Source organism: Homarus americanus, unplaced genomic scaffold (genome assembly GCF_018991925.1).
Source record: "Homarus americanus isolate GMGI-L3 unplaced genomic scaffold, GMGI_Hamer_2.0 scaffold25013, whole genome shotgun sequence".
In the NCBI taxonomy this organism is placed as follows: Eukaryota; Metazoa; Arthropoda; class Malacostraca; order Decapoda; family Nephropidae; genus Homarus; species Homarus americanus.
The window spans coordinates 659,936-672,078 of record NW_024722158.1 but is presented as its reverse complement, the minus strand read 5'-3'; the positions used below and the strand labels follow the sequence as shown (position 1 = coordinate 672,078).

The 12,143-nt window shown below is 41.8% G+C and overlaps 1 protein-coding gene across 1 annotated transcript in view; it reads right to left on the bottom strand.

The window, feature by feature from the left end:
* LOC121861999 (transmembrane protein 245-like) overlaps positions 1 to 10,250 on the bottom strand; it is an 83,280-nt gene extending 73,030 nt beyond the window's left edge. Inside the window, exons 1-4 of the mRNA XM_042359927.1 lie at positions 10,125 to 10,250; positions 6,161 to 6,354; positions 5,870 to 6,054; positions 802 to 976 (exon numbers count right to left, since the gene is read on the bottom strand). Coding sequence (XP_042215861.1) covers positions 802 to 976; positions 5,870 to 6,054; positions 6,161 to 6,328 — 528 coding nt within the window. The 5' untranslated portion in view covers positions 6,329 to 6,354; positions 10,125 to 10,250. The remainder of the gene's footprint in view (positions 1 to 801; positions 977 to 5,869; positions 6,055 to 6,160; positions 6,355 to 10,124) is intronic.
* Between the last annotated feature and the right edge of the window lie 1,893 nt (positions 10,251 to 12,143).

The following is a 12,143-nucleotide window of genomic DNA, read 5'->3' as shown; positions in this document are numbered from 1 at the left end:
CTATAACTTTCTTCCCCCACCTCTAATCTTCCTTCATTCCTCCTTTCCCTACAAAAAAAAAAAAAAACAAAAAAAAAAAACTCTTAGGAGCAAGTGAATGAAAAATAAATATCTACTTGGCAATATAACCAAACCATGACCTTTCTTTTTATTCAAATAGGCCCGCGAAAGATCAAAACATCATGTGATGTGACCCGAAGCTCTACAGACACACATCATAGGATGTGACCCAAAGCCAAGGGGTTAAGTGATAATATTAGCATCTGGCACCACCCCACTATGGTACAGCACTGTAGGCTAAACTTGTATGTTCTTGTAATTACATGAATCACAGTGTTATACACATTTCCTTATTTACGTCTTACAACATTTATATTTGGTGATAATCCATGGCCAGTGTTATGTCAAGAGTATTTAACAAGTCTAAAAGTTCAAAGGATAAAACTTGCTTCAGTACAGGAGGTCCCTGACTTACAAGCGCCCACCAACACGAACAGGGTTAAACTAGTATTTTATTTACCTCATAACTTATTTTTTACTCTCATTTACTGTATTTTGTCAATCAATTTCTTCTTTTGTCTTAAATTAAGTAACTATAGATGCATATAAGGACTTAGGCTATGATATAGTGGGACTTTAAACATTGTTCTGTAAGTACAGTAAGCACATAGCATGTGTTCTGACTTACGTACAAATCCGACTTATGAATGTCCTCATGAATGGAACCCGTTCATAACCCGGGGACCCCCTGTACATTTAACCAGCGTCACAGCATTAAACCTTCCCATGTCAACAACTTACAATGTATCCATTAGTGGTGACGGTGGAGACGAGAACAGCGATGATTGAGAAGAGGTAAGAGAATATGGTGTAGGCCAAGCTGGTGAGAAACTCTGGGGTGTGATGGATGATGATATACACCACAGGCAGGATCACTGTCACTGTCACCACACTGCGCACATGTTGCACCACAAACCTGACAAATATACACCACACAACTTATAATACACACGTTTGTAAGTGAAATAAATCCTATATAATACAGGTATACCCTGATAACCAACCATATAGGGACCGGGAAAAATCATTGGTTAGTAAATCAACGGTTATTGAAGAAATTAATCCCATAAGAACATAACCAATTCAGGGTGTTAGGGACCGGCCACCCTCCCATCTACCCTTGATATATCTCTGTACTGCACACTGTCAAACAAGAAAATAAAGAAGGCATAAAGCAAGCATAATAAGACTTAAATATGCAATTGAGACTGTTATTTACCTGTGTTGAGGACAGTCTAGGGTGGCAAGTTCAAGTCTCTGCCACTCTTTGCTGGTCCATCACCACTCTTATTATGCCTTATTATGAGGTATCACATCACATGAAGCTGCACAAGAAGTACCATCACTGGGGCGCTTAGGCATAATTGCATAACACACGAAGATGGAGACATATGGTAAGTGTAAACAAGTGCAGAGAGGCAGGTTGAGTCGGAGGCAGCACGCAGAGCCCTCTCGTGGCAAGAATTAGCACCATGCTACCACTCGCCAAATTCAAAACAGTTCTGCTGCTTCTCCCCGATCGTTCAATCTTCGGGGTATCATTGAAACTTGCGGTGGACTGTATTTCCCCTATATATAATTGTCAGTTCTGCAAATCGGCAGTTAATGGGACATCGGTTTCGGGTTATACCTGTGTGAATTTCCAGTGATCAATCTGTTTATCTGAGGCCCATTATACAGGGTGTTTTGGAAATATATTTTATAATTCTGGAGATGCATTCTGAGACATACATAAGGATAAATGAATCCATGACCAGTGTCAATACCCAATAACTTCAGAGTTATAACACATGACAGTTGGGGTTTGAATGTGATAACATCTATGGCATATAAATGAAATATCCAGTGTTGTTAACTTGCTAGTACAATCTAATATCGAGTTTAAAGTGAATGTTCAACGTTCCGGCCCTCTTCTTGTATGTAGGCCTTAGCTCATAGCAAAAGTGACTGTCATACACATTTGAAGAGTCCACGGAGGTTGGGAATGCTTATGCACTCAGCACCATAATTTCTCACTCTGCTTTTAACGTGACCCCACAAGTAGAAGTCAAGGAGATTTAGACTGAGTAACAATGGAATTCCTATGTGTTGGGTATCCTTGCAAGTGGACAGAACATAGGCCAGTTCCATGGCCACCTCAATCACCTGACCTCAAACCCCTTGACTTCTGTTTGTGGAGTCACATTAAATGCAATGTGTATGCTACAGAGATCCCGATTTAAATGTCTGCAGTGAGATATACAGTAAACCAGCGAGTCATGTGCTGACAAACCACCTGCTACTCTCAAACACGCTCCATCTTCCTCTGCTGTTTAAGTTCGGGATAAGTAATAATATTCATGCATTTTCGTGAATCAATTACAGTGAACGCAGCTACCCTGTACATGCTCGTGGTAGACTATCCTCACCAATAAGCTGGGCTTGCCTACCATACTCATAATTATTTCTTTATGAACAACACAATTATACTTTACTGTATATGCTGCTTTAATTCCACAATTACTTGATGCAAATAATGGATTTACAAATATTTTTATCTCCATTTGCATATGTTTATGTCACTGGTAGCATTGTTGTCAAGTTAGACTCGTCACTGTAGCCACATTCCCCTAGCCTCCTCCCTACCTGGCCAAGCTGTGAGTAGGTGGTAGGGTGGAATCAAAGGCATTTCGTCTTATTAACTCTCCTTTAGTTGATAATCTCTCTTCCCTTTCTCTTCGCCGCAAAGTTGCTTCACTCTCTCTCTTTTACAGGTACTTTAACGGGCAATGTTCGGTAGATTTGGCATCCTGTGTACCGCCGGCAAGGCCGTGGGCTCGTAACACACGTCTTGCCCGCGGTGACCACCGTTTCTCTGTGGATGTCGGTCACACGAGAATAACCAGTTATAGTGCATCCTTCTTTCCTCACACAGCCAAACTGTGGAATGCTCTGCCTTCTTCTGTGTTTCCATACTCATACAATCTGTCTCACTTCACAAAGCTGGTTTTCCGGCATCTCCGCGGTGTAGAATAAAATAGTATTTTTCTCTTCTATTTTTAATTTCTTTTTACTCTTATTTTTCCAACCCGTAGGCCGCATTGTGGGTCGATGACCCGTGCCGAGGTGGGCTAATCCCCATAAAAAAACATTCTATTGATATTTTTCAACTTGAAATTTCTGGTAGATATTCAGTACATATATTTCTTCATATATTTCTACTCAGTTACTAGCACACACATGCATACAGAATGTGCAAATAAAAGAAATAATTATCATAAGGTTAAAAATATAAAAGGAATAAAAATTTTTTTTGCATGCTAGCGAGAGTTAGCAAGCTGATCAGGGGAGCAGGAAGAAAGGGAGTCAGGGAACACTGATGCTCTGGATCGGCAGAAGCCGTGTCCTAGCTGGGCTGCATTGAAGCTGGCCAGCCAGCTGACTGTGATACGGTGTCTACACTAACTTGTATTATTTTTGTTCTTTTATGCTTTCATTGTTGCTATTTATAGTACTGTACCTGTATAAGCTTTCATTATTGCTAAGTATATTCCTACAATTAAAGGTTTGAATACCATATACATAGCAACCAGCAAAAACGAAAAAAAAAATGTAGCATAAAGGCTTTACTTATCAACTTCCAAGCCAGGAAAATCATCATTGCATAAGACAGAAAATCAAACTTGTGCTTCACACTTTAGCTGGTAGACCTATGGAATGACCTACTACAGGTTGTACCTCTCTAGTCCGGCAACCTCGGGACCTGACCGGTGCCGGACCACAGACATTTCCGGACCATGGAAATTCACCCTTTTCCTGGACAGATAGTGACTTGCGCTTAAGTTAGCACCACTTTCACTGCTTTGTGGTCTCTTTGAAGACATATTGAAGGGTTAAATGTCGTACAGTAGCTTCTCAAATTTCACGAGTTTTTAATCCACCGTTTTTTATTTAGACACAAAAAAACACTACATAATTTAAAATTTTGACGGCGGAAACTCGAATTTCGACGTGTTTGAACGGCCCGCCAACGTCCAGACGACGTGCACAATCGTGTAAACAGCGTCATTTCTCTTATGTACAAAAGATTCATTAATGTTTATTACTGAATGTCTTTTTTTATTGAATTTATGTTTGTGTGTGCAAAATGAGCAATACAATTCATTAATAATACGTAGAATATTAAAACACACGAGGAAATGAGACAGCATTGTTTTCGTTGATTACAAAACCAGTGACTGACTGGTTCTACATATAAAACAAAAAAATAAGACCCTGGTTGTAGCTGTAGGCAAATGAATGTAAAAAATTAATATGGTTGTTTTAAGTAATGTTATTTAATGTTAATAAATAGAACAATAAAAGTAGCAAACCATTAACGTTAAAGAAAAAAGTGAGACTGCGCGTATGTAAGTGAGCACATGTAAAAAACATATCATCATTACTCTACAGAAGAATATGAAAGCAACACTTATTTACTGTTCATATATGTTTTACTTTTACTTTTATCCTCTTCACCAAAAGATCGGCTTGTTAACCGCCCGGGCGATCGGTCACGTCTCTGTCACGCACTGTTGGCAAATACTGGGCATGCACCGGCTCCTGAATGTACCTGAACCCGCTCCAGTGTTGGTCAAGTCTTGTCTTGAAAGAGCTCACACTCGGTGCAGTCACAACACTCTCTGGTAGATTGTTCCAAGAGTTCACAACCCTCACTCCGAAAAAAATTAATGTTTCTGATTTTTTTATTGAATTAATGTTTGTGTGTGCAAATTGAACAATACAATTCATTAATAATTCGTGGAATATTAAAACACACGAGGAGACGAGACGAGAGTCGGCATTGTTTTCGTTAATGTTTACAAAACCAGTGACTGATTGGTTCTACATATAAAACAAGAAAATAAGACCCTGGTTGTAGCTGTAGAAAAATTAATGTAAAAATTAATATGGTTGTTTGAAGTAATGTTATTAAATGTTAATAAATGGAACAATATAAGTAGCTAATCATTAATGTTAAAGAAAAAAGTGAGACTGCGCGTATGTAAGTGAGCACATGTAAAAACATATAGTCATTACTCTACATAAGAATAAGAAAGCAACACTTATTTACTGTCATATATATTGAAGGGTTAAATGTTGTACTCTGTACTGTATAGACAAACAGAGAGAGAGAGAGCCGAACTGCCAGATGTAAACAAACCTTAATTTCTCGCGGCTTTGTTGTTGTGTTTTACGGGGATTAGCCCACCCGGGCACAGGTCACTGACCCACATTGGAGCTTGAGGGGGGAAATGCAATACTCCAGTAATAATAATAATAATTCAGATAAGTAAAAAAGAAAAAAAAAGCTGCTTATCTACCTATTGGACAAACTAAAATCGTTCCGGACCACGGGCGTTTCCGGACCACAGAATGCCGGACTAGAGAGGTACAACGTGTAGTTCAAGCTGTAAAATCAAAAGCAGTACCAGGCGCCAAAATACTTTCTATAAAGTTACCAAGTAAATAAACTATGAGAGGTTAGTAGAATAAAGCAGTTTACAATTGCCAATACTTAACTTTACGGCACTTGAATGCATCATTTTGGCTAAACTTTGAGTAACACTAATATAACATAGTACGGTAGTATAAACCTGCATAGTACCTAACAATCCCTTAGACATTCATGCCATGTCTTGTCAAAGTATATCTAGATTTCCATATTTCTTGAATGTATGATAATCATTCATTCTCACTACCAAACTGTATGATCAAAAAGACTTATAGCTCTATTCACTCTATTATTTTTACACACAATTATTCTCTCTTGTAACAAATGGGCACTTACCTGCCAACGATCTCTGATATGGTGTCAAGGAGACGCAGCGGCAGAAGTGCAACAGAGACTGAAAGGAGGCTGTGAGCTCCCTGTACCTCCGACAACCAGGCCCGCGTCCACGTGGTGAAGGCGTGTTTGGCCGGATGAAGCAATGACCCACACAGAACGGCCCACAAGAGTGGCTGTACGAAGGGCTGCAGAGTCAAAGTTTATGTGAACAAAAGGAACCGACGCCTTAGCGGGATAATATTCTGGGACTATTGTGCACAATACTGTGTGGAGGAGAGTAACAACACTCACCTGAAAGATCATGTAGACGGACCAGGCTGCCGCAGCGACACACCCAACAAAGACGATGGCAGCCACGTTGTAAAAGGCGTTGCGGAGGGCCTGGTCATAACCCTGAGGTATAAACTGTCGCCACACCTGCTCCAGAGGCGAGCGGACGTTTTCTCCGTATAGTGACATCGTCGTGCTTTACTTTTTTATGTCACCTGAAATAACAATCTAATTTTATTTTACAAACTACAAACTGAAGAAATAGACCACCTTTAAATTATTCCCCCAGCTAATTTTACCTAATAACTGAACTCCATAACACTACTTGAGGGCCAGATCAGGTTAGCAATAATCTTTCATAAAAGAAAATGGAGGCTAATGATCAGGTGATCCGGAGGGTAAGGTGACAGCCAGGCAGTGTTGGGTGACAGCCAGACAGTGTTAGGTGACAGCCAGACAGTGTTAGGTGACAGTCAGACACAGTGTAAGGTGACAGCCAGACACAGTGTTAGGTGACAGCCAGACAGTGTTGGGTGACAGTCAGACAGTGTAAGGTGACATCCAGACACAGTGTAAGGTGACAGTCAGACACAGTGTTAATTGACAACCAGACACAGTGTTAGGTGACAGTCAGACACAGTGTAAGGTGACAGTCAGACACAGTGTTAGGTGAGAGCCAGACACAGTGTTAGGTGAGAGCCAGACACAGTGTTAGGTGACAGTCAGACACAGTGTAAGGTGACAGCCAGACACAGTGTAAGGTGACAGTCAGACACAGTGTAAGGTGACAGCCAGACAGTGTTGGGTGACAGCCAGACAGCGGTCCGACTAATTACCCAAATGTAGCAGCAATGAAGTCAAATAATGGTCCTACATGAATAAATCGGACTGCCAATCACTTCTCGACTAGTACTTGGTGTCACAAAGTCACAAAAAATTGGAAAACTTACTTTAATCTGAGTTAATAGATCGCGTGCATGTACCGAGGGAGCGAGTAATTACCCAAATGTAGTCTCAATGAAGTCAAATGATGGTCCTACAAGCGTAACTCGGGTTGTGAATCACTTCTCGATTATTATTTGATGTCATAAAGTCACAAAAAATTGGTAAACTTAATTTAATCTGAGTTGTGTTAGGTTAGGTTAGGTATATGCACTCGATCTATTAACTCGGATTAAATTATGTTTTCCATTTTTTTTTACTTTGTGACACCAAATACTAGTCGAGCAGTGATTGGCAGTCCGATTTATTCATGTAGGACCATTATTTGACTTCATTGCGGCTACATTTGGGTAATTAGTCGAACCCGCCAGACACAGTGTTAGGTGACAGCCAGACACAGTGTTAGGTGACAGCCAGACACAGTGTTAGGTGACAGCCAGACACAGTGTTAGGTGACAGCCAGACACAGTGTTAGGTGACAGCCAGACACAGTGTTAGGTGACAGCCAGACACAGTGTTGACAGCCAGACACAGTGTTAATTGAGCAGACACAGTGTTAGGTGCAGACAGTGTTAGGTGACAGCCAGACACAGTGTTAACTGACAGCCAGACACAGTGTTAGGTGACAGCCAGACACAGTGTTAGGTGACAGCCAGACAGTGTTAGGTGACAGCCAGACAGTGTTAGGAGACAGCCAGACACAGTGTTAGGTGACAGCCAGACACAGTGTTAGGTGACAGCCAGACACAGTGTTAGGTGACAGCCAGACAGTGTTAGGTGACAGCCAGACAGTGTTAGGTGACAGCCAGACACAGTGTTAGGTGACAGCCAGACACAGTGTTAGGTGACCAGACACAGTGTTAGGTGACAGCCAGACAAAGTGTTAGGTGACAGCCAGACACAGTGTTAGGTGACAGCCAGACAGTGTTAATTAACGGCCAGACACAGTGTTAGGTGACAGCCAGACACAGTGTTAGGTGACAGCCAGACACAGTGTTAGGTGACAGCCAGACGTGTTGGTGACAACCAGACACAGTGTTAGGTGACAGCCAGACACAGTGTTAGGTGACATCTAGACACAGCATTGGGTGACAGCCAGACACAGTGTTAGGTGACAGCCAGACACAGTGTTAGGTGACAGCCAGACACAGTGTTAATTGACAGCCAGACACAGTGTTAGGTGACAGCCAGACACAGTGTAAGGTGACAGCCAGACACAGTGTTAGGTGACAGCCAGACACAGTGTTAGGTGACAGCCAGACACAGTGTTAGGTGACAGCCAGACACAGTGTTAGGTGACAGCCAGACACAGTGTTAGGTGACAGCCAGACGTGTTAGAGTGACAGCCAGACACAGTGTTAATTGACAGCCAGACACAGTGTTAATTGACAGCCAGACACAGTGTTAGGTGACAGCTAGACAGTGTTAGGTGACAGTCAGACACAGTGTTAGGTGACAGCCAGACACAGTGTTAGGTGACAGCTAGACAGTGTTAGGTGACAGTCAGACACAGTGTTGGCGACAGCCAGACAGTGTTAGGTGACAGCCAGACACAGTGTTAGGTGACAGCCAGACACAGTGTTAGGTGACAGCCAGACACAGTGTTAATTGACAGCCAGACACAGTGTTAGGTGACAGCCAGACACAGTGTTAGGTGACAGCCAGACACAGTGTTAGGTGACAGCCAGACACAGTGTTAGGTGACAGGCAGTGTTAGGTGACAGCCAGACACAGTGTTAGGCGACAGCCAGACAGTGTTAGGTGACAGCCAGACACAGTGTTAGGTGACAGCCAGACACAGTGTTAGGTGACAGCCAGACACAGTGTTAATTGACAGCCAGACACAGTGTTGGGTGACAGCCAGACACAGTGTTAGGTGACCAGACACAGTGTTAGGTGACAGCCAGACACAGTGTTAGGTGACAGCCAGACACAGTGTTAGGTGACAGCCAGACACAGTGTTAGGTGACAGCCAGACACAGTGTTAGGTGACAGCCAGACACAGTGTTAGCGACAGCCAGACACAGTGTTAGGTGACAGCTAGACAGTGTTAGGTGACAGTCAGACACAGTGTTAGGTGACAGCCAGACACAGTGTTAGGTGACAGCTAGACAGTGTTAGGTGACAGTCAGACACAGTGTTGGTGACAGCTAGACACAGTGTTAGGTGACAGTCAGACACAGTGTTAGGTGACAGCCAGACACAGTGTTAGGTGACAGCCAGACACAGTGTTAGGCGACAGCCAGACACAGTGTTAGGTGACAGCTAGACAGTGTTAGGTGACAGTCAGACACAGTGTTAGGTGACAGTCAGACACAGTGTTAGGTGACAGCTAGACACAGTGTTAGGTGACAGCCAGACACAATGTTAGGTGACAGCCAGACACAGTGTTAGGTGACAGCCAGACACAATGTTAGGTGACAGCCAGACACAGTGTTAGGTGACAGCTAGACACAGTGTTAGGTGACAGTCAGACACAGTGTTAGGTGACAGCTAGACACAGTGTTAGGTGACAGTCAGACACAGTGTTAGGTGACAGCTAGACACAGTGTTGAGTGACAGCCAGACACAATGTTAGGTGACAGCCAGACACAGTGTTAGGTGACAGTCAGACACAGTGTTAGGTGACAGTCAGACACAGTGTTAGGTGACAGCTAGACACAGTGTTAGGTGACAGCCAGACACAATGTTAGGTGACAGCCAGACACAGTGTTAGGTGACAGCTAGACACAGTGTTAGGTGACAGCCAGACACAGTGTTAGGTGACAGCTAGACAGTGTTAGGCAAGACTAGAGCTAATAATAATATGTAACATGCCGCTACCATTTTCCAACTGCAGTATCGCAACAAGTCACTTGTTCAGCAGTTTTCCTTCACTGTTAATGTTAGGTTGACAGAAAAATGACAAACACAGTTTAAAAACAGCTAATAATAATACATGGACTTTCTAATAACCTTCTAGACTCGAGTATCCCACTTAACAGTCTTCACCACACGTCGTCACACTTTATCCTCACACCATTATTTACACCATATAATATACATATAAGGTGAGTTATTTGCCTTAAAGACCTTGAAGAAATGCGAGAAAAGGGAGAAATAGGAAGGTATTCACCCAACCAGCTCTTAACAACACCTGGCAAACTTGTCTTTAGTTCCTGTGCCTCACATGTTGATGACGTCAGTAACACCTGCAGGTGCCAAATTTGCAATATCAAATAATATTTGTGTAATAAGAATAGCAATTGTCTTGTCGTTATATTATGTCTGTACATATCTTTGATTAATATTATAAATGTATATTGTAATGAAGACTTACCATAAGTGTATCCTTTGGTTGACATCACCTCCATTCTTTGTCTAGGAATTATTGATGCACCGAGCCCACATAGTGTTACCAGATTACTACAGCAGTTATTGCTTGACTTGACGCATAGTTATAATTCCCAAATGTTGTTCAGTATTCAGTAACAAACTATTGATTAAATATGATTCCTAGTGTAAAAGACTTTTTTCTTTGCATTTCTTACATATTTTTCAATCTCTTTGATTGGAAAAAGAAGTCAGTGGCTTGTTGAATACTGCCATTGTTCGGGGTGCGCTTGGCCTTCATTAGTACAGGAGGAACTGGAGTATCCGGAGACAATCCGTCATGTTTGGTAGTGTCACACTGGGTAAACAACCTTCTCACATCTGTCTTGTGCCGGGGTTAAACCCAGGAAAATATACTGTGGAATGCGCACTTGACCATTGTACACCTGTAATTAGGAGTAAATAATTTTTTAGTTTATAGCCTAAATTTCTTTTGATCTTATGTAATTTTTATATTACAATATTTGTTATCAACACAGCTTGTGAAAGAAATTCTTATACGCTGGCAACACTTTCACTGCGGCAATGGTCCTGATCAAGGACTATTTATAGGAAAGACAGGAAAGAGAGAGGAACCGTGCATGGTCATTGGTGTTTGCCTAAGTTCTCCGCGGTTTCAATAGATGGCAATAGTTATCAAATGAATTTGTTGCTGCATGTTTACATACAGTGACCCGGCATGTCAGGATGAGTGGAAGAGGCCATTGGTGTTCCGTATGTAACCGTCAAAAAAGGATAATCCAGAGGTTGTTTTCCATGTATTTCCAAAAGATAAGGAAGGTAAGGATGACTTTAATTAAATATTCACAAAAAACATACATGTTAAACTGTACACAGTAGATATCATATCATAAGAAAAATAGGAGTCAGGTTGATAAGCATGTCATGCATAATGATGCTCAAATTTATAGCACTCATTCACATATATGAGGCCCATAACAATTAGAGCAGCTTTTTGTAAATAATTTTGTATCATATTACATAAGGACTTTGATACAGTCCACTGAATATTCTTTACTTTTACTTTCCTTTATCCTCTTCACCACTGATCAGCTCGTTAGCCGCTTGGGCGATCGGTCACGTCTCTGTTATTTTTTCTTTCTTTTATCCTTTTCACCAAAAGATCGGCTCGTTAGCCGACAGTGAGCAAAAGGAGGAGGAGGGCGGGTCAGTTGCATCTCTGTAACAAAGCGCGTTCGGCACTCGGGCCTTCGATATTGCGCGGCTGGGATTGGACAGTGATGTGAAAGTGGAAATCGATGTAGGATTTTTAATGCTAGACGCGATTGTATTTTTGAAAACTCAATTTCCACCGAGTTGGAGGTACAGCCAATGTCACAAGGCCTATAACCACAAAATCACTGCCATATGACAAAGCTTTTATTTTTATTATTTTTTTTATGGAGTTGTGGTCACGGCTGTGATAAAGGCCAACCAGAGAGTGTAGTACTGTGATTTTAGGTAAATCAGTTCATAGTGTCATCAGTGACCGCAGAAGAGACTGTAAATAACTTAAAGTGAATACAAATTGGCACTCAAGCTGGTAAGGACCACTGCCAGCCTATTCGTGTCATAGGTGCCACAGAGACTTTAAATTTTATTTTGTTTGTGTGCTTTCTGTAGAACTGAAACTGTGTCTATAATACACCACTCACAGGAAGAGACAGTGTACACAGTGATAGTTCATAGT